This window comes from Helicoverpa zea, chromosome 23, assembly GCF_022581195.2.
Source record: "Helicoverpa zea isolate HzStark_Cry1AcR chromosome 23, ilHelZeax1.1, whole genome shotgun sequence".
NCBI classification, from domain to species: domain Eukaryota; kingdom Metazoa; phylum Arthropoda; class Insecta; order Lepidoptera; family Noctuidae; genus Helicoverpa; species Helicoverpa zea.
In genome coordinates this window covers 1,620,305-1,644,160 of record NC_061474.1, presented here as the reverse complement: position 1 = coordinate 1,644,160, position 23,856 = coordinate 1,620,305, and the positions used below count along the sequence as shown (strand labels likewise).

At 36.7% G+C, this 23,856-nt stretch overlaps 2 protein-coding genes across 2 annotated transcripts; one reads left to right on the top strand and one right to left on the bottom strand.

Annotated features, from left to right (window-relative positions):
• Positions 1-510: 510 nt before the first annotated feature.
• Positions 511-23,744, top strand: LOC124641837 (arylsulfatase I-like). Its single transcript, XM_047180074.1, has 12 exons — positions 511-626; positions 8,030-8,189; positions 8,961-9,120; positions 10,322-10,416; positions 10,858-10,925; positions 11,272-11,425; positions 12,974-13,131; positions 13,556-13,704; positions 14,232-14,374; positions 16,659-16,809; positions 22,156-22,275; positions 23,127-23,744. Exons 1-12 carry the CDS (start codon positions 540-542, stop codon positions 23,278-23,280), a joined length of 1,599 nt encoding a protein of 532 aa, XP_047036030.1. The 5' UTR covers positions 511-539; the 3' UTR covers positions 23,281-23,744.
• On the bottom strand, positions 1,255-7,087 carry LOC124641835. Its single transcript, XM_047180072.1, has 3 exons — positions 6,809-7,087; positions 6,165-6,228; positions 1,255-4,817 (listed from the first exon to the last, which is right to left on the bottom strand). The coding sequence occupies exons 2-3, from the start codon at positions 6,225-6,227 to the stop codon at positions 1,908-1,910; spliced, it is 2,973 nt and encodes a 990-aa protein (XP_047036028.1). The 5' UTR covers position 6,228; positions 6,809-7,087; the 3' UTR covers positions 1,255-1,907.
• Positions 23,745-23,856: the final 112 nt, after the last annotated feature.

Genomic DNA, 23,856 nt, shown 5'->3' with positions numbered 1-23,856 from the left:
TTTTTCACAAAGGGTTTACTTACTTCAATGAGCGAAAGCAGGAAAGTAGGTATATAGACATAGACTACCTACCACATTCTACATATAATACCCACTTATCTTGGTCTTGTATCCAGATCGTCCTATAAGCATCACTACATAGTAGGTATAAAACAAAGTCGCTTTTTCTGTCCCTTTATACGTAAAATTTTCAAAAGTACCCAACTGATTTTCATGCGGTTTTTTTAACAGATAGAGTGATTAAAGAGGAAGGCTTATATGTATAATAACATACATGAAATAGTGGGAAAATTATCCCGTGTGAAGCCGGACCGAGTCGCAAGTAGGTAATAAAATTCACAAACAAAAGTCCTAGACATGTAGGCACCTACGCGTATGTGACAGCATGAAGTTCCAACACGTACCGGACTTCATATTGTTTACATACTGGCCCAAAGCGCTAAAATCTACCACATAAGGATGTACCTACATACTGTTGTAGCCTAGATCGGCCCGCTGATTGTGTGAGCCGGCATTCGTAACCGGGAGAGCGTGGCAGAATGTTGTTAGTTGTCTGTGCGTGCCTCGTGCTCCGGGCCGCAGCCGCGGTAAGGCCTAACATTGTCATCTTCCTGGCTGATGATTTGGTAAGTGATACTATTTTTTCTTTCATAATTAATGATGTTTTGGGGTCATGTGAGTTAAGTTCTTAGTACCTGTTTTAAGTCCTGATAGATAATTTGTGCCTGCAGGATATAAAAATTCAATAATTGTGCGTTCGGTATGAATATCGATGTGTTCAAATTTTTTTTTCTTTTATGTAAGTAATCCGATAGAATTATAATCTGCGTCCTATTTAAAAAAATACCTACTCAGAATGCAAATTAATTCGTAGTTTTCAAGTCCAGTTAAAAGTTACAGTGTAGGTAACTTTTATGCATGCATTTATCACACTTCGTGATCTTCACCCATGCTAATGTTTACACCGACGTTATCAATTTTTATTCGCGTCAACCGAGCGATGACCCCACACGGGGCATTTGCATTTAGATAGATAAACAGATACCTAATTTACAATCCGGTATTTCCCGTGATAAATCGACAAAATGCCGGTCAAAATCATTAAAAAATATTATGGAAGATACGATAAGCATACCTATAGGTATATATCGTCGCCCAGCAGTGAAAACCACGTAAGTGTTTATAACAAAATTTTACAGGAGGAAGAAAAAACTGTCTACTGAAAAAAAATGTATGAGTGGGGAAGATATTACCTTTTGTTTTTTTTTTAGATTTTGTGCATTCCTTAGGTACGTATCATATGGTTTCTATATCGTGTGCCTAAATAAGTTTGATGTGACTTACAAGGTTTTCATCATAACTTAATATTTTTTTGAAAGATTATGTAAGGTTTTCAAATTAAAACAATGTACAGTTTTGGGAATCAGTTTGTATTTTCTTGCCATGTTTACAAAAAAAACAATAGTATTACGTAAGGGAACAATAAAACACACCATAAAATTTAAATTTAAAGGCGTTATTAAAGAAAAGACTTCTTCCAAAAGTATAAACTTGTACAAACAAAACAAAATAAGAAAGATTTTTTTAATTTCTTGATTTAAATGTCGTAATAGGTACTTAATCTAGCAAAGATTTTAATGTGTAATTTAGTTTAAATAATTTACGCAATTTATTTAAACTAAATAAGTAAAATGTTTAGGAAAAACACGATAAAAAATAAAACTTTGAACAAAACGAAAACTAGTTAATATTAGTTAGTTAGTACTACTTAATAATTAGTTAATAGTGAGATCCATTCATGTTTCTTAATTAAATCAGTCAATAGCACGAACTAGTATTAATCTCAAATAATCAGTCTTAATTAAGCAGTCTCATTGCACAAAATAGTACTCATTGTTAATTATATTTTAAGACTCTTCGCTCAAAATATTTTTTCTGCACGTGCAGATATTTCCATTTCTCCCATTACCTGGACATTCATGGGGTAAACTGTCATAAAATAAATGAACGTCTTGGGGTAGAACTTCCTTAAGTTCCTGCAAATGGATGTATTTAGTTCGAGGTATAGGAATCCTTGCGTCATACAGACGAGGCATTGAGTCTGAGTCTCTTGGTTTTTTAATTTTTCTGCGTAATTGTTCAAATTCTTCGGAGAACTCTTGTTTTATGTAAATAGTTCCGTCAGTTCTGTACTCAATGCAACGCAAATCAAACACAGTTGCTTCTCCTGCTTTCTTGCCCGGTCTTATAGAGTTTAAATATGGCATTGAGCTAAACTTTCGGAAAATGCTGTGGTCTAAATAATTTACAACATAGGGTTTATTCAAACGTGCATTTCGACAGACATCTATGTATTGGGCCGGGGAGTAAATTTCTCGATTTCTTAGTTGTCGTTCTATTGTGGAATGCATAGAATCTGCCTCCATTTGAGTGTGTCCCTTTTCAAGGTATTTTTGGGTAATCGTAATTTCTTTTTGGACAGCGATTTGCAGTAAAGCATTTGCAAGTATAGCATTTCGATTCTGATTCGTGCATCCATCGCTCCAAAAAATAATCTTCTTGACGTTTTGTGGAATGTAATGCTTAATAAAGTGCTGCAATATACTGCAAAATTCGTTTGCAGAAAGACCACCTTCACATTCATGCCAAATATAACAATACCCGTCATTATTTTTTATATTGAACAAAGTAAAGTTGTGTACTTTGAGTTTTGTTTTATAATAAAGTGCAGATGCTTTTAATGAGGGTGATAGAAGCACTGCTTGTAAATCAAAAGTAAATACCATTGTCTCAGGATCGGGATTATTTTTGTCTGCGGTTTTTTCTTGTCTTGCTCTTTCTTTTTTCTCTCTATGTGCTGTATATACCTCTTCTGCAATGTTCCCGACTTTGAAGGCACAGCACAAGTCACATTGGTCTTTTTTTGGTGAAAATAGTGACAGATTCATAGCATCGAATTCTTGAAAGAAAATCTTCTGTGAAACTTTATATTCATTAATGCCTTTGTCTAAAAGCTGCTTCACGTATTCTCTGTATAGCTGTTCTTTGCTTTGCCATATCTGTTCTAAATAAAGTTTGCTTGTCGTCTTCCTGCAGTAGTGCGACTCTAATTTTGGTAAATTATTTAAAAATTCTATTGCATGATTTCTTCCAATGTTTTCAAACGCTTTTACGCTGTTATTTCTGTGGGTTTTGTCAGACTCCGACGCCACTTCATCTCTGTCTTCATTTTTGGCCCAGTTATGTACAGACCATTCGCCAATATTCAATGTATTTAAGTACATTTTTTTGCAAACTTTGTATTTTTCTCCCAACACATTAAATGAGTACTTGAAAGTATTACCTCTGCGAAAACTGTTTCCGCTACACTTCCGCTTGGAAACACCTAGTTTTTGAACAGTTTGTTGTACCCAAATTTTTTTTGTATCCCAGGATAGCTTCCAGTAATTCTTAAATAACATATTTCGATCTTCTTCTGTTAATTTGTAGCAATCAAAATATTTGCAAGAATCATTATGATCACAACGAGGCTGAACACTACGCTCATTTTTTTCAAGATCGAACACAATTTTGCCGTCTTCTGTTTTTCTCCTCCCACTGTAACTCTCTCCCTTCATTCTTTTAATTTTATTTTGATTATAAGTCCAGTTTTCTTTATTTGCTTTGCCTCGCTTGGCCCGTTTTCGCTTCACTCTTGTCTCATCAACTGGTTCTAGGGTCAACGATTCATTTGAAGTATGTGATGTATTTAACTGTTCACTTGGTTGATAGTCGGGATCCCCATCGTCAGGAGAAAAATCACTATTCCACGGATCATCAAAGTTGAAGGAAGGACGTGGAGACACCGAATCAGCTCTACTGGTAGAAGGTATAGGACAGCTTTGTTTTTCAACCGTTGGTAATAAGTCCTTTGAAGAGTGCACTAGCAAAGTTAAGGACTCCTTTGAAATTACTGCAAGCGATAGTGAAATAAGCGATGACGGCGTGTGAAAAGTTGAAGAAACTGGCGGTATTGGCATTTTTCCTTCACATGCAGGTAAATGTTGATGGTTATTGTTGATGTTATCCTGAGTGATATATTCTTTCATGCTTAAATCTAAGGGAAGTTCATCAACAACCACGTCAAAACTACTGTTTCGCGGGGCATTTAGAGTAATTATTGAAATTGGTATGGGAGTGGATGATCTGTGATATTTTTTTTCTGGTTGTGGTGTACTATTATTAGTGTCTGTCATGTGATAGTCGGTGTCATGCTGTTTTTCAATCAAAGCTCGTGACTGCGAAGATTTTGTATGATCTTGTATTTCTAGATCAGGTGAACGAGATTTGTGGGATGTATTCGTAGGTTTTATTTGAATAGTGCACTGTTTTTTTGCGGGTATTATTTCAGGTGAAGTTATGACTGGTCCTTTACTGTCTAAAACTAAGTCCTTTGGTGCAGAAACATTCGAAGAATGACAATCTACTTTATTTAGTTGCGCTTGTAGCTGCAGCTGCTGCAGTGGCTCATTTTCTGGAGCCATCTGATTAGATGTGGGTTTCTTTGTGCGACGACGACGCCGTTGTGGATTTGGTACAATTTCTGGAGAATATTTTCCAAGATCATAATTAGAACAGGTAGTCAACTTGCAAGCTGCATTTAGCATGGGATCTTGTGAAAATGGTAATATTTCGCCAGAAATTGGCGAATCAGTACGACTTGAAGAAATAAAACATGCTGAACCTAAGATGGGCTCTGGAAGTTGGAACTGCATTAAATCTTGCTGAATTAATGTATTGATAGAAGGTTCCTTGCCCGAGTCTTTCAAATATGTAACATCCAGTGGCGTAGCGTGGCGGGGGCAGGGGGGGCAAATTCCCCGGGCGGCAGCTTTTAGGGGGCGGCAAAATTTAGCCAATTAAAAAAAAAATTGTTCGCAACTAGTATGAGCGCCGCTACATAAAACTGTCTAACAATAACAAAACATTAAACAAGAAAGTTGAAACTTTTTAAACTTAAAATTAATTATTGTTAAAATTTGGTACTTAAAACACACGTAACACTACATTTTACGTAATTTTGGTTTTGAGTCTTAACTAAAAAATAATTAAAATTTCGCGCTCGCTTCGCTCGCGTAGTATTCAGAAACTGTATGCGCTAAATTTTACACCTGTCAACAAACAAACGTTAAGTACGTTTGGGCTAAATTTTACGTAATTTTTGTTTTAAATCCGCTAAAAATTTCGCGCTCACTTCGCTCGCGTATTCAAAAACGATATGCCCTTATTTTTGCATCTGTCAACAAACAAAAAGTTAAGTACGTTTGGGCAAAATTTTACGTAATTTTTGTTTTAAGTCCGCTAAAAATTTCGCGCTCGCTTCGCTCGCGCATTCAAAAACACTACGCCCTTGTTTTTGCATCTGTCAACAAACAAAAAGTTAAGTAGGTACGTTTGGGCTAAATTTTACGTAATATTTGGTTTAAGTCCGATAAAAATTTCGCGCTCGCTTCGCTCGCGAATTTGGAAACAACATAGGCAAGTTTTTCTTTATTTGCTTTTGCTTACCTACACAACTGCCGACATGCGTCTAGCAGAGTGCTAATTTAGGTAAACCGATGAGGTGGTCCCCGGCAAGACAAACTTTAGTTAAAGTGGTCCCTCATGACTAAAAGGTTAAGAACCACTCACTGGTTTAGATAAACTTGAATGCTATAAGCAATACCTACCTAGATACAAGCCAAATTTCACGCTTAGGTATAGTTAATGGAAACATGCCATGGAACCAACCATGGAAACTAGTTTAAGTGTTAGTCCCGTAAATTAAATTAATTTGTTAAACAGTTTAAAGTAGCCCCGCTTTTTAAATTATTTCAATTCCATATATACTTATAGTTACCTACTTCGCTAGCCTGCGTTACCGCGGCTCTGGAACATAAAAGGCCTTCGACGGAACACGACGGTTTTTAGTCAGTAAGAGTCTGACACTCCCTCACCGCTGCTAACCCACAGCGGGAAGGGTCATTTGATGATTTTTAACGTCGATACAAAAAAAAAACCCTTTTTTTGAAGTCGGTTAAAAATGACAAACGGCCAGTAACACTTGTTAAAAAAAAACACGGGAAGGGGCGGCAAAATCGACAACTGCCCCGGGCGGCAGATACCCACGCTACGCCACTGGTAACATCGTCTCCAACAATGTAGGAATTCTGATCATTTTCTTCACTTTCTATTTCAGACTCTTGCATTCTGTAATGAAAAAATAAGAAATCAGAACTCAGATGTGTATAAGTGAATGATAATATTAAACACGCATTTGCCCATACGAAAATTTAATTTGCGTGATTTTATATTAAGAAATTACGTATAGGTATACCTATACGAGGTTTGTGAAAAAAATCCGGAAGTGTGAATAACTTGTTAAGGCATATACATGGTTGCATTTAAAATGAAAACCTCGTAAAGAGTCATACAAGATTATATCTACAAGTGTGAATACCTTGTTAAGTCTTACACGTGGTTATAGATGGTTGCATTCAAAGTGAAAACCTCGTAAAGGGTCATACAAGATTATATCTATAAGTGTGAATAACTTGTTAAGGCTTAAACGTGGTTATAGATGGTTGCATTCAAAGTGAAAACCTCGTAAAGGTTCATACGAGATTATCTATAAGTGGTATGATGGCAGTGAAAAACCCGTCACCCAGTTTACAAGCTTTTCATATGTATAATACAACGAGTACGAGGCTAGCAATACATTTCAAGACAAAATCGTTAGAAATAGTAGTAAATTCTTTATAAAACTTATTAAATCATAAAGAGTACTTACTTTTCGATGTATTTTGACACTTTACAACACAAATTGGGCACTTTTTACACACTTTCTTCAATTTTTAATCCGGAACAACGTTAGTATCAACCGCACTGGCGAGTTTCTCAGACGAAAATGGTGGATCCTATTTTGATACAAGGTTCTCATAGCACGTCATAGATGGCGCTAGGAGTATCTGATTCGAAAGTTTGTTAGAGTAATCTGTGCTTATCGAGTTTATCAATCCAAAGAAAAAATAAAAAAAAAAATGAGGAAATGAGACATCCGAGGTTTTCACTGCCGGGCGACGATATACGACTTCACTGTTTACCCCGCTAGAGAGTTTACGAGCCTTACATACAATAAAATAAGCGCGATAAACTAAGTATACGGAGGTCCCTCTTTGGTAACTAAGATAAGGTATTTCTCAGAACACGATGTCAAATGCAAACTCACAAAGAACAAAAAATAAAAACATTCGAATTGAGACCTTTCTCCCTTTTTTGGGAATTCAGTTAAAAATACTGTTATGGGGTAGGTAAGTAAAGTGACTGGCTAGTGTACTGGGTGTCGCTAGTTCGATTCCTTAGTTGTTGAATTGGATTTTAATTTTCTTTTTTTCCTTATTATGTATTTTATTCTGAAAATGATAGGTCACCTAGATAATGACAAGTTGATATAAAAAAAACAACGGCTATCATTTTCCTTGTACCCCTTATACCTACATAATAAAACGTAGGTACCAATCATTGAAAAAAAAATGTATCAGAAGCTTATTTACCTTCGTCAGTGCTTTTTCATAGAAAATTAACTAAATGGGCCTTGTCAAAAGCGCGTGAATCGTCATGGTTTATAAGGCTTATAAACCATGAAACTTGAGATTTTAACTGCAGATTTTCTATAACCTTCATGGCATTACGGACAATTTTTCCAATAAAAGCAATAATGTTAAATACTTACACACTGTTATAGACAGGAGTATTGAATACTTAGAGTAGGTACAACAATATCTTTTTTTTAACGACTCTAAAAATCATCAAATGACCCCCCCGCTGTGGATTAGCAGCGTTGAGGGAGATTCAGACTCTTGACTAAAAACTGTCGTGTTCCATCGTAGGCCTTTTATGTACCAGGGCCGCGGTAACTCTTTCGAACAATCCGACAGCCCCGGAGGTATAAACACTACCTGTTGTATAAACGTCATAGTACCTAATAATTATAAATGCATTTTTAACGTAGGGTTTCAACGATGTGGGTTTCCACGGCTCGAACCAGATTCCGACGCCCAACATAGATGCCCTGGCGTATTCTGGCATAGTTCTACAGAATTACTACGTGACTCCCATATGCACTCCATCCAGGGCTGCACTGATGACTGCCAAATATCCTATTCATACTGGTAAGTTTGATAAGGTATAATGAACTAGGCTTTTCGAACTAGGTAAGTATTGGGATTGGTAAAACAGATTGGAGGTCTTGAGAACCCGTGCCGTATGCAGTTTTCCAAAGTATCCAAGTTTAGATCGATCACCAGACGACAACTTAAACGTCACATTTCTTAAAACACCTGTTAACTTTGAATTTTCCTGTTTCACAGATAACAATTGTTTAAGGAAACACGGGTGTTTAAATGTTGTCAGTTAAAATGGATCTAATACCAAGGACCTACTAGACCTATTTACAAATCCGTCATTAGACCTGTCGTCCTGTATGGATCGGAGTGTTGGGCATTGAAAAAGAGGGATGAGAAGAGAGTGCATGTAACAGAAATGAGAATGCTGAGATGGATGTGTGGTGTTACAAGAATGGATAAAGTGAGGAATGATTACATTAGAGGAAGTCTGAAAGTAGCGCCAGTTACAGAAAAGATGAGGAGTAGAAGATTGTCGTGGTATGGACATGTAATGAGGAGGGATGATACGCATGCAACAAAGTGTGTGCTAAGTATGAATGTAGATGGATGGAGAGGAAGAGGAAGACCTAAGAAAAGATGGATGGATTGCCTGAAAGATGATATGAATAGGAAGGGAGTGAGTGTCAGTATGACGAGTGACAGGGGAAAATGGAAGAAAATGACATATTGCGCCGACCCCAAGTAAAATTTGGGAACAGGGCAGGAGAAAGAAGAAGAAGACCAAGGACCTACTAGAGTTCTAAAACTTTATTCCAGGAATGCAGCATACAGTAATATTTGGCAAAGAACCGAGAGGTCTCCCACTTTCCGAGAAGATACTACCACAGTACCTGAAAGATTTGGGTTACAAAACACATCTGGTCGGAAAATGGCACCTTGGGCATTTCAAGAAGGAATATTTACCTTTAAACCGAGGGTTAGTATATGTAGAGGAAGTGAAGCATATTTGGAATACCAGTTTGTTATTTGAAAATAAATTGAAGGAGAAACGGGATAGCTCAGTAAAAAATACATTAAATTATTGTCAAAATATTAAACTTTAATAATGAGAACAATCAAATATAAAAAATACCAGATATATTATCAAAATGCCTATCAAACTAAAAATACTCCAAAAACGTGATTTGACTTAGGGTGCAGATAATTTGGAATATAGTATTCCAAATTATATTCATTTTTTTTTATTTTAAAATTGCTAACACTTTTTCTTATAAAATAATAGAATTCTAAATTTTTTATAGTCTTTGGCTCTTTACAAAAAAATAAACTTTTAAAAAAAAATAAAACCGACTCCCAAAAAACTGAAAAGCAAAAAAAACACGGTATTCCAAATTAACAACACGCCAACTTAACTTAAAGTTGCATGTCAAATTTTTAATTCTAGAAATATTCACAAAATCATAGTAATATCTTAAACTAACAAGGTCACTCCGCAATTAAAATAATTACAATAAAGATTTAGAGTATTACAGCAAATGATTACCACTGATTGCATTCTTACCGAAAAAGTTTTCAAATCAGGCTTCTCGTTCGCTGGGGGCTGGTAGCCGAAATGTCAAGATAGCGTCCTGTTTTTAATGCTGTATGGCTTTGTGTATCGTTTGACGTTATGTTTACGGCATAAAAACTCAGATGGCGTTTATATATATTTAGATATCGAAGTATTCCAAGTTACCTGCAGTATTCCAAATATGCTGCAGTTCCTCTACAGCTTTTTTATAGGACTATCTACGGAACACTGAAACGCCACTCAATTATTAGGACTGCTCAAACATCATTTTAACTCCGTCACACTTAAGTAAACTTACGACAACCAGTGTTACCGAGGGTTATTTTGTTGCCCGGGAAACTGGGTTGAGGAGGTCAGATAGGTAGGCAGTCGCTTCTTGTAAAGCGCTGGAACTCAGCTTTATCCGGTTAGACTGGAAGCCGAACACAACATAGTTGGGAAAAGGCCTGGAAGAGGATTCTTACCTACGTCAACTGCGACAGTTTTTTTTTAATTGCTGCGACATTTGAGGACTTCACTATATGTAAACTCGGCAAAGGTTGCAAGGATATACATAATTTGAGCATATAAATGATTCCATTGGTAATTCAAAATCTACTTTTTCCAGATTTGATTCGCACCTCGGATTTTGGGGTGGTAAGATAGACTTATATGATCACACAAACATGGAACAAGGCTCATGGGGCTTCGATTTTAGAAGAGGTAAAGTAAATATATTTTTTACTAGCCGTTTTCCGGTGGTTTCACCCGCATCCCGTGGGAACTACTGCTTGTACTGGAATTAAATATATCCTATATTACCCGGGAAAAGCGTAGCTTTCCCATAGTGAAAGAATTTTTCTAATCGGTTCAGCAGTTTCGGAGCCTTTTTACAATAAAAAAAAAATATCGATTATAAGAATACAATTACCTTGTTACCTATTTGTGAGACAGAAGTAAATGACAGAAGAAGGCGGTAGACAGAAGAAAATGATAGGAGAAAACATGGTACGCCGACTCCAAATTAAATTGGAATTAGGGCAGGATGATAATACTTAGGTACAGACAACTATATTATTGCGCTACTTTAGTACCTACTTTATTTAAAAAGATTCAGCCAATTGTGTATTTAATTATTCATTTATTTACGTTCCAATATTTCAGGTTTCGAAGTTGCTGATGATCTATTTGGTCAGTATGCAACGGACGTATATACCAAAGAAGCAGTCAAGGTGAGAACTTTGCAAGTACTCTGTCCTAGAGTCTACTAAAGTTGCATCTACACGGTGCAAGTAGCTTGCGCATGTTGAGGCACATGCGCAGGTTACATGCAGTCCAGCGACTCGCGTATGTACCAAGCAACCCACCCGCGTGCTCTTGTCACTTGCGCATGTTAACTCGCTCCAGCTACATGCACCGTGTAGACGCACCCTAAGGCTCGAAGTTCACCTTCAACTTATGTAATTATGTACTCTCATATTGACAAAACATGTAAAAAAAATAATTTCAAATTCCTATTTCTAGCAAAACATCATATTAAATTGAGAATGACCGTCAAATAATATCTATTGATTTCAGCTAGTCAACGCTCACAACAAAAGTCTACCACTATTTCTAATGGTAGCCCATTCGGCGATGCACAGCGGGAACCCATCCGAGTTCCTCAGAGCACCAGACGACGTTATTGATAGATTCTCTCACATCAAGGACTTGCAGAGGAGGAAATATGCAGGTCAGACCATCATTCCACCTTTATTTATTTATTTATTCTTCAACAAATTTACATTTGTGTCGAACAGTTGGTTTTGACAATAAAGGCACTTAACAACAATAAAAGGAAAAAAAGACTTTACCTATGGTGGAGCGCAGATATACGCGAGACACAATATTGATTTTCTATCTATACTAATATTATAAACAGGAAAACTTTGTTTGATATGGATAACTACTAGACCAATTTTAAAAATTCTTTCACCATTAGAAAGCTACATAATCTGCAAGTTACATAGGCTATATTTTAATCCCGGTACGGACAGTAGTTCCCACGGGACGCAGGTGAAACCTTGGTAAAAATTTTATATTTAGCGACTTACAAGAGGTTAATAAAATATCATATTGATCTGCTGTTTATGAGATAAATGTACCAACCATCTTAATTATTATTTTTTCACAAACCCGAATTGAGCAAGCGTTGTGATTAACGCTCAATCCTTCACTGTGATAGAAGAGGCTTGTGCCCAGCAGCGGGACAGTAAAAAAGCTGGTCATGATTCTTCTTTAAAAGCTATTTGATTAATATCTACCTATATAATTCTTACATACACAACATTAACTACCTTAAAACATATCTGCTAAGGTTTTATATGTCCCACCTCATCGCATGCCCACTGTGTCCTGAAACTTGCTCGCGGGAGGACCTAATCAGCGCATCCGGCCGTGCTCTCGCTGTGGCGGCATATTGGGCTGACAAACTGTAGTCTCACTGTAAGACATGTCATCGACATGAAAGAAGAAGGTTATATAGAATTGTTTTCATAAAGCTAATTTTAACTTCCCCGATAAAGAGCCAACAACCCTGCATTAATATCTAACAATGTATTGTTAAGATAGGGTCCATTATTATCGTACTGCATTATCTGCGCCCTAATCAATATTATGCTAATTATCGACCAGGGGCAGGGACCCGATTCTGCTAAGTTAATAAATTGAATAACAATTGGATCGCAATAGCAGTTTTAACCTTAAGGCATTCTGCTACTAATACAAGACCAATCGTATTCCAATGACATTCGATTGGTTTGTCATTGGTCTGCCTTTTAGTCTATAGGGTAGTCGTAAATGTCGGTCCTGCGCCTGATTTCTCTCCGGTCGTGTCAGATTGTCGTCCCATCGGGCGGAGAGGATGAAGGAATAGTGAGTGCACCTGTGTCCAAGCAAATGCTTGTGCACTATAATTATGTCCTGCGCAGTTGGCTGATTATAGTTCGGCCATTCAGAGAATGCGTTCCTGACACGTCGCGATTGAACTGACGACGTAATAACATTCATTGATTATTGATATAATAATGTTGTTTTAATGCTCCTCAATTGTTAAAACGGTAAACAACCAGCAAAAATATTTTTATCGTAACTGCAACGCCATTGCAAAGTTACGTCGTCAGTTCAATCGCGACGTGTCAGGAACGCATTCTCTGAATGGCCGAACTATAGCCACTCCTTACATGAGAACAGTTACAGGAGAACATCATCATCAATAACGATAATGTCTGATAATCCTCAGGTATGCTATCAAAGTTGGACGAGTCAGTAGGCAGGGTGGTCGAGTCCTTACAGAAGAATGGATTGTTGGAGAACTCCATCATTCTGTTTAGCTCCGACAATGGCGGAGCGGCTGCCGGCTTCAATAATAATGCTGCTTCTAACTATCCACTCAAAGGGGTAAGTATATATAAAGAAGGTATCTATAACCCCCGCACTCAGAGACCTTCACTAAGGAACGACTTAAGTAACCATTAAATGTCTCTGAGTGCGGGGGTAAGATCTAGACCTCAATGTTATCTATTCCGAATCGTGACGCATATATCTACCATCAAAAAAAAACTTTTTCCAAAATAATAAAAATAAAACCGAGTCCAATAATATACCTCAAACCTTTTCCTAAGTCTGACAAATACTATGCCGAAAACTGCTTCAAAATCGGTTCTGTCATACATGAGATAATCGCACAAACATACATACAAGTCTAACTGAGAACCTCCTTTTGTGAAGTCGGTTACAAATGATTTTTAATTGAAAGCCTGGCAGTTATTATCCTGATAATATAACTGTACCACCTGTTAAAAATAACAATAAATATTTTTAGGTAAAAAATACACTCTGGGAGGGCGGTGTGAGAGGCGCAGGGCTGTTATGGAGTCCGCTACTGAAGCAGCCGTCACGAGTCGCGAACCAAACTTTCCACCTAGTAGACTGGATGCCGACATTGATTAGGGCTGCTGGTGGCGATGTTAGGTACTTAAAAGACCAATCATTCAATCATAATGACCATTTTTATGGAAAATCATCAAATGACCTGTCCCGCTGTGGGTGCAGCCTGAGTGTCAGACTTTTACTGACTAAATAAAACCTATCATGTTCTTTCTTGAGCCCTTTATGTACCAGCGCCGCGGTAACTCGCGCGAACAATCCCGCAGCCCCTTATCATTATGATCTAACGATGGATTTCTATAACCTATCTATCCTTTGCTTTGCGAATAGAGTTTGAACAGAATCCCATATAAATTACGTTCGTACCCAGGAACACCGAAAACGTAAACGCCAGTTTTCCTGAACTTAAACGACTGTTTACTACGAATTTTCAAGTTTAGGTTTCAAAAATTACGTTTATGTTGACGGTCTACTTGGGTCTTGGTGTGATATCAATCTCTAATCATAGCGATATAACGGATAAATAAGTAGAACCTTAGAAATCATCATCCTCTGAGCCTTTTTCCCGAGTATGATAAGTAGTTAAAATCACTTTATTACTTTTATTTCAGTGTATTGAAAAACGTAGACGGGATTGACTTGTGGGAAGCATTATCTAAAGACCTGCCATCACATAGAAATATCATAGTTCACAACATAGATGACATATACGGATCGGCCGCCATTACTGTCAATAATTGGAAACTGCATAAAGGTAGGTACTAACTGCCACACTTAGAATGGATACTTAAATTAGTCCTAATGAGTCCTTAACTAATTATCATTAAATCTGTTAATGAACGATACATCCCAGAGACGAAATTTAAGGGTTCATTAGTTAATGACAGCTTTAAGTATCCGTAGGGCAGAGTATCGTCAAATTGTCTTTGATAATGCTTATCGATAAACGAAAGGTGTAGCCGCACCTTAAAATGTGAAATTATTAAGTAGCAAAAACTGTTATTTAAATACATTAAAACCTTGTATATCAACAATAGAAATAAGAATTTGTTAATTTCGGGATCGTTTTTACGTAAAAACACCTATTTTCATGTAAATGATATAAAGTACATGGAAACTTTTTTCTGGTATCACTGTCAATATTGTACTGTCAGTGTCAAGGTTACGTTTAAAATTCTTGTTCCGTTAACCGTCAGGAAAGAAAAGTGTGTGGAAAAGTGTGATAAGCTCTGAAATAAATAGCTTTATCTTAACATATTATCATGGTAAGTTTCGTTTCTATAGACATTAGTAGCTGCACATATGTATTTGAAGAATTTAACTTGTGCTTGTTTCATTTTAGGAGTCTTCAGGAACAAGAGCCCCACGCAAACGTGTGGCTAATTTCACGGCGGACGAAAAAGCTTTGTTAGCACAATTAGTTAAAAAGAGACCAATCGTGGAATCTTAAATAACAGATGGCAAGTCAGTCGCCAAGAAACAAGCAGCATGGGATAGTATAACACAGGAGTTCAATCAGGAATCAATCACCAACTTCCAGACTACGGGCTGCTTTGTGAAAGTTTAAGAAAACCCAAAAAGCGATTTCGGCCCGACCCGGGAATCGAACCCGAGACCTCGAGCACAGCAGCCGCGCTTGCGACCACTAGATCAACGAGGAAGTCAAATAAACTTTGTACTACATAATTGGCCTCTTGTTCAACAATTAAAAAAATATTCCTCTTATTTTATGGATTTTTATTTATTAAAAATTATATTATGAGAAAAATCTATCAACTATAGATTGTCGCACCAAAAATCCATTGCTGTTGGTTGTGCTTTCACGCCTTTCACTCAGGACAACATCATCATTCTCAATATGAGGAGATTCCCAGTTCTTTGGAAAAAAATCATCAACCTGTAAAGAAATATTATGCAGTGTAGCACAAGCACATATAACAGCCACAACTGTATCCATCTTAATGCCCATGCCAAGTTGGAGACAAGGAAATCTTCTTTTCCAAATGCCAAAGCATCTTTCCACAGTATTCCACATTATATTTTATTTGGCTTCTGTTGTAGTTTTCTTGTGCAGTTGAATTTGGTGATAAAAACGGTGTCATTAGCACATTGCTAACTGCATACCCGCTGTCCCCTAAAATTATCCCTTTTAACACACCAGTATTCAGTCTTTGTTTACTTGCACTGCTGTTATAAATAAAACTATCATGGGTACTGCCAGGCCACCGGGCTACTAGATCATAAAATTCCAAGTTTGTCCCAGTGACTGCTTGAACATTGATAGAAAAATACCCTTTTATATTCCTATAGACTTCTAAAGTTACTCCTCCTGGGCTTCTTATTTGGCCCCACTACTCTAAACCTTCTGGTATAGTCTTCAAAATCAATAAAGTCAAGCAAATCACTCATCTTTACTTTATTGTTAAAACATTCCTATTCCTGAGACTTTTTAAAATATTTTATTTACTTTTATAACCTCAAACATAAATGTCAAAATCAATCATTAGCAAGTTAAGTAAAGGTTTTGCTGTACTTAACTTTAATTGTCATTAAGGGATGCTAACGGATCATTAATTGTCTCTGAGAGTGAGCTTTTTTAAATCTATACTAAGGAGCCACTTAAGTAACCATTAACTGACTCTGAGTGTGGCAGTTAATTATTATCTGATCTGGGATTCAAGCGTATATAGAACGCCTCCAAGTAATTTGTATAAGCATAAGACATAATTATAGCCATACTGAGTGAAAAAAGTAACTTGTCCGTCTTTTAGATAACCCTAAAATAATGGGCACGTATTTTTTTTTCTCCAGCAAACAAATAACAACAAAGATTTATTTCCGTAAAAATTAGGTAGGTACCTACCTACGTTACTTCCGTCAGTTGTAAAAAATTACTACAAGCGACTGAAAAAGAAGGATTTTACATTTAAAACATGAGTAAAACTTTTGCGTGCAAAAGCAGCCTTACGCTAAACAAACAGATTCAACAGAAGTTAAGACGCTATTACCAATTATTAATAGCTATTCTTATACTTAAGGAACAAATTACAATGGATCATGGGATTTCTGGTACGGGCCGAGCGGTCGAGAAGGCACTTACGATTTTGATCTACTCAATAAAAGTTACGCGGCCGAAGCCATCAACAAAATATCAAAAATGCCGAGTCAACAGAAAATTACAAGCATTAGGTGAGTTGGATGTCATTTAACATTTCCACATGCTAAAACATAGAAAGGTATTTTATTTCTACCTGGAAAAACTTGTTTTTTTTTCGCTATAACAATACCATGAACTGAACATACAGTATATGATGAATACTGTAAACTAGAATAAAATAAATATTTAAGGGAGCTCCCATACAACCAACGTGATTTTTTGGCAGTTTTATAAATAAACTAGCTGTTGCCCGCAACTTCGTCTGCGTGGGCAATATAGAATAGTCAAAATACTACTTATCCCGTAGGTGCATTCTTTCACGTGACAGTATAATTAGGATTAGCACTTAGCAGTCGCATAGATTCATTGATCAAGGTTGTGTTATGGATGTGACCATTTATCTAAACAAAAGAAGTAAAGTTTGTGACGTTGTGAATATCTCTGGATCTAGTCAGCCAATTTGAAAAATTATTACGTATGGTGCGTAAGTAATTTTCACAGGAAACAGCTATAATCTATGTCTATATGCTTTGAGTTTGACAAAGCTGTCATTTGTACATTTTCTGCAGCTGCTGCGACTAATCAGAAGCCAGAAAGTCTGTCAGTCTTACCATGGATATCGTCTTATGTAGTTGACTGGATTGAAGATAGGTAAATAGGTAGTTAGCTCCAAGCAAAATATTGGTACTCAAACAGATTCGATGACTGGAAGCCAACAACAACATAGTTGGGGAATAGCTGGATGGATGATAAAATGAGTCATCATCATCAGCAGGCGCATAGGGTAGGATAGTTTCACTTACTCACTATGGTAAGGCTGACCCCACATTAGGCGTGCGCGATCCTCGGGCGTGTGAGTAGCGCGGGCGTCGCGAGCGCGCTGTGTGAACGTCGCGTTTTGCTTCCCTGCGGCATGTGTGAAGAGTGCAAGCGACGCGCTCGCGGCGAGCACGCAGCGCTCGAGTTGCGTTCATACCCCTTCGCCCGCTATCCCCGCCGCCCGCTAAACGCCTTAGCAGTTAAACGTCAAGGAGAGCGGCGCGTGCGCGCCGCGAGCGCGCTGCAAATGCCGCAGGGCAGCAAAACGCGACGCTCACGCAACGCGCTCGCGACGCACGCGCGGCGCCCGCGCGACTCACCCGCCCGAGGATCGCGCACGCCTAATGTGGTGGCCTAAGCCGGGACTCCACCGAAATGTTTGCATTAGTTCACGAATAGGCAAAATGTACGTATCTGTGAGAGTCCACTTCATGTGTTCGTACTTGAAACCTGCAGTTTTGCCAAGATTTTCAGAATGCAGCAATTTATCATTTCTTGGTGGAGCCAGCAAATCAAAAGAAACATAAGTGTTGTATACTGTGCGTCACTACCGCACACCGGGAAAATTTCGCTCTTGCGGAGGACGTTTATATACTATATTTTGTGTCACACGTAAACAGGACGTCAGTAAGTATCCACCGAAACACTTTCAAAGATCTGATGAACGAACAAATCAGACCTGACTTGGTCACCTGGGGCCAATCAGAGCTCTATGAAGCGATAATACGCTTTGGCTCCTACTGTTATTGTGGTTTCTGTAAATTTATTCACCTCATTCAACGATGAATGTAATTCTGATGGTTCTATTAAGAACACTTGCTTAGCGCAGAAGCTGACGTTGGCAGGTCAACTCTTTTGACTTCTCGAATAGGATACCATTGGTTTTTGTGCAATGCACACCTGCAATGCATTCTGGATTAGGATAGGATATAGGTGGATAGGATTTGCAACAGAGAACAATTCTGTCTTTGTGATTAAATTACATCAAACGTAGTTTTATAAAAAAGGTGTTTTTACACGCTTTTTATTAGCTTCACCTGTATGTTTGTATGTTTGTAACCGACTTCTTTGGGCGCGATTTTGACCCACTTTAAACGGCCAGATTTCGTTCAAACTTTGTAGATTTATTGAGGACCGATGACAATACACTAATTTGATAAAATTATTCCATTTTTAACCGACTTCCCAAAAAGGAGGAGGTTACACATACACATCGATTACTCCGAGGTTTATAGACCGATTTACGTGATTCTTTTTTTGTTCGACTCGAAATAGCTGCCAGTTGGTCCCATAGTCATCAGGTCAGGATCTGATGATGGAAACCTGAGAAATCGAGGGCAACCTTCGAAAGTTGTAGGCATACATAGGGTAAAAACTTGACACTCAGGTGTACGCCTAAAAGCACTATTCAACTGTGAAGATTTGGAGCTGACCTGATGATGGAGACCAGAGAGGGTCCAGGGAACTCGACAACTGAATATGTGAACTACCTCGTGTTTGGGCTTAAATTATTTGTATTGACAAGACCTATGCAACAGTGAAGGTTTGGAGCTGACCTGATGATGGAGACCAGAGAAAGTCGAGGGAACTCGACAACTGAATATGTAAACTACCTCGTGTTTGGGCTTAAATTATTTGTATTGACAAGACCTATGCAACAGTGAAGGTTTGGAGCTGACCTGATGATGGAGACCAGAGAAAGTCGAGGGATCTCGACAACTGAATATGTAAACTACCTCGTGTTTGGGCTTAAATTATTTGTATTGACAAGACCTTTGCAACAGTGAAGGTTGGGAGCTGACCTGATGATGGAGACCAGAGAAAGACGAGGGAACTCTACAACTGAATATGTAAAATACCTCGTTTGGACTTATATTCTTTGTATTGATGAGAACTTCCCACTTGTATGGATAGTGATAACTATTCGTATCACTGAAAAGCTTTAAACAAAAAAACTAAAAAGTAGAAAATAAATAATAGTTTTAAAAAAACTAAAAAACACGCTTTTTATAGAAAACCGAACTAAAAAATAGAAAATAAATTTAAATTAAGAAAATAGTGTTCAAAATTTCAATGAATATAAATTAATAATAGTGTGAATACAAAAAATATATTAAAAAAAAAGCGTGGGGTGCATGGTGTCAATAGTTATAAATATTTTATTGACAGATATGAGTAGAGTGATTTTCATTTCGATAATACCTTAAAAAGCACCCCACGCTTTTTTTTTAATATATTTTTTGTATTCACACTATTGTTAATTTATATTCATTGAAATTTTGAACACTATTTTCTTAATTTAAATTTATTTTCTATTTTTTAGTTCGGTTTTCTATAAAAAGCGTGTTTTTTAGTTTTTTTTTTTAGACTTGGCTCGGGTCTTACTGAGACTGTTCGTAATCGTGAACAGTGTATTTGCGATCAGAAGTTGAAAGTAAGCATGTCTCTGGTATGCGGCGCGTAATTTGTACGTTTTCAGACGCATAAAGCATTTTACGTGTGTATGGTATTAAATAGAGAAAGCTCCCATTTCTTATCTGCTCTTTGTATCTGGGCTTGTTTTTAAAGCTACAGAATCCTACATTACCTACCTCACGCTTAGCAGCGCTTGCGAGAGATAGATCCTCATTTCTTCTAGGATTAAGTTTACATATTTTGCATCAGAAAAAATAATTAAGGTCTACTTAATACTACTCACTCAAAGTAATTTGTTTTAAGGCCACCACATTAGTGGAAGATAAGCTAAACTATGTTTATGAAAAAATCCTCACATGAACTCCATCTGTAACTTTAAATGATAATTAATTGTTCCACTAAAGTCATCATTTTTGACATAATGTTCAAACAATAATTTAGATGGCACCGTTTTAAATTTGGCTGAGAACTATTAACTTTCTTTTCATCAAGGTAATAATTATAGTTGGATTTTGATGTGGCACGGCAAACTGACAAACACTATTGAAATGTCTATCGAAAAATTACACTACGTGTTAAAATATGGTGAATTACGGAAAATACACAACTCCATCTGTTGAAATAATAATCCTCTATAAAGAATGTATGGTAATATTGTCATTTACCACCTCGCTCCTTTGACAAATTTGATGTGTTTTTGTATTTTATTTACCACAGATGGAGCTACTTTAACCCTGGCTAAACAAAATTTTCATTTTTTTTTTCTTCCGAAGTTACTTATAAAGGTGTGATTTTCTGTGTAAAGATTAATAATAGGCCGATCAACTAATATAAGTACAACATTCAAATGTAGAGTTTTGACAAATAGATTGCGTGTCGTAATATTTTACATCTTGAATTCACAAAATTAATCATATCTTTTGATAGAGTGAATCGATTTCGATGAAACAAAAACTAAGTAATACCCCAAGTTACGTAGAATTTTTGTACATAAGCATTGTCTGCATTTAATTCGTAGATTTTACGTGAATCCCGAACAAACAAACAGATAAACAGACAAACAGACAAAAATGACAAAAATTATGGAAATGGGTTCTGTTAGTTATCCTTTAAAATGCTGGCTATTTTTTTGTCGATTTCTTCAATGTACAAAAATTACTTTTCTACAGATTTATTATATGTATAGATAGTTCGGAACCCTCCAACTCGTATTTGGCCAGTTTTTAATTTCTAGCGATGTCGCAAATTCTAAGATATACCAAAAATAATTAAAGATATTATATATATTATATATATATTATATTATTATATATATTATATATATTAATTATATTATTTAAAGACGCGTTGCAAGGTTTGTTAATATCAATTATTGTCGGTCAATAAGATTGAACACTCTGAACGTCTATTCGCACCAATCGCATCAACAGCCAAATATTGCATGAAGCTCGCGCAGCCGCCGCGCCGCGAGCCGCGTCGAGCGCGGCGACCGTTACACAAAAATGATCCTTATAGCATGATATTCACGCGCGATGGCTTATTACCGTATTTCATGTATAACTTTGGTTTTTCTTTACCGATTTATATGATTATTTTTTTATTGAATAGGTAATAATGTTAACCTTTATTATTTAGTGTGAGTAAGAGTGTTAGAAACGTAATAGCAGACAAATATAATCAGAAACCTCCGAACTACTAAGCTATCGAGTGTTACACGTGTTATTGTGAGTCAACTATAAAAGGTAGACATGCTGTCATGGGATGTTTTTTACATAATTTTAAGGAGAACATTTCCGTCGTACATGGTTTCTGTGTAGCTTTTACCATTAAGGCTGCACACGCGACGGAAGCTGCTCTGCTCTTATTAGTCGCAGCGTGATGAAAAGTATCCTATAACCTGCCCAGGAGTATGAAGAATAATTGTACCAAGTTTCGTTAAAATCCGTCAAGTAGTTTTTGTTTCTATAACGAACATACAGACAGACAGACAGACAGACAGACAAAAATTTTACTGTTTGCATTTTTGGCATCAGTATCGATCACTAATCACCCCCTGATAGTTTTTTTGGAAATATATTCAATGTACAGAATTGACCTCTCTACAGATTTATTATAAGTATAGATATAGATTATTTACTTTGCAGGGATGCCGCAACAATAAGATGTAATGAGAGTATTCCAATCACGGAATGCAAACCACTTCAAGCTCCCTGTCTGTTTGATATCATTGAAGACCCATGCGAAAGAAGGAATTTAGCAACCGAGTAAGTACTTTTTACTTCTCTACTAAGATAGGCTATATTTTGTCCGGGTACAGGAAGAATTTTCCCAGGGACGCGGATGAAACCGTAGGAAACAGCTTGTATTCTATGTTGACACTGATATTTACAATCTATCAGGTAAACGTTTAAATATCCTAAGGCCCAAATTCACAGACAACTTAAGCGTCCTTTTTAGGGTTCCGTGCCCAAAGGGTAAATATATTATTTGTTTTTGCTCCTCTGTCCGTCCGTCCGTCCGTCCGTCTGTCACCAGGCTGTATCTCATGAACCGTGAGAGTTAGAGAGTTGTAATTTTCACAGATGATGTGCTGTTGCCCATATAACAATAAATACTGAAAACTAGAATAAAATTATTTTTTTGGGCATATAACAAACGTGATTTTTATGCTCATTTTACAGAAATGGTACGGAACTTTTCGTGCGCGAGTCCGACTCGCACTTGGCCGGTTTTTCTTAAAACAACTACATATTTACTACTTATATATTCGCTACTTAATCTCTGCCTACTTATGTAAAAATTTTGTACGCCACTCACAGGCAAAACATGTATGGCTCTAACTTTACGTACCTAATCTCAACACCTCATGTTTAACAATACCTCTGGTTTGTAAACATATACCCATGTTTTAACAAAATAAATTATCTTTTATCTTTATCTTTTACTTTGAAATTTCACATTCTCCCAGAGTAAACGTGTACGTAGTTGATAAACTTAGGCATAACACAGATATTTACGGTGTTTTAGATAATCCATCAAGTTCCCTTTTTTTACTTCAAATACAAGAATAGTAACTCAAATTTTTAAAATCGAAAATATTTTTTTTCATCCACAGAAAGCCAGAAATTCTACAATCTTTACTAACGGAGCTATCAAGAGTGAATGCCACAGCCGTGCCCCCGAACAACAAGCCAATGAACCCCGCAGCAGACCCCAAGTTCTGGGGTCGAGTCTACACAAACTTCGCTGATTTTGAAAGAAAATCTTAGTGATTGTGATAAATGGCAAGGTTAAAATGGTGATCCTAATAAGTCTGTTTTTTGAGATGAAAATAAAATATTGGATACCTATTTTTTTGGACACACTATTGGTCAGTGTAAACGTCCGGCTTTTCGTAAAATCAGTATTTTTTTTTTAAATTGTAAGCCACAAAGCAAAGTTGATTTAAGAAACTTGGAATTTGGAATTGGATTGGAATTTGGAATTTGAAACTGATTGTTAATGATGTCTGTGAAAATGGCCCTAAATATATTTTTGGACATTTTGTTAAAATAAATAAAAATACAAGTCCATTATTTTTCGTTCATCTAAAAGACCGACTTATTATTATTTATTACACTTAAGTGCATCCCAACCAATGAGTACCAACACTTGTAAGTTGTCTAATTATTGTGACTGATTTTTGTAAATAAATAATGACCAAATAGCTTTTAATAAATGATTTTGTTACGAATATTGTATTATTGTTACATGGCTAGCTGTGTAGCCTACCTACCTACACTACCAACCTACCTACCCACATATTTAGCTTTCTCAATATTTATATCTAATACCGAGCTATGACC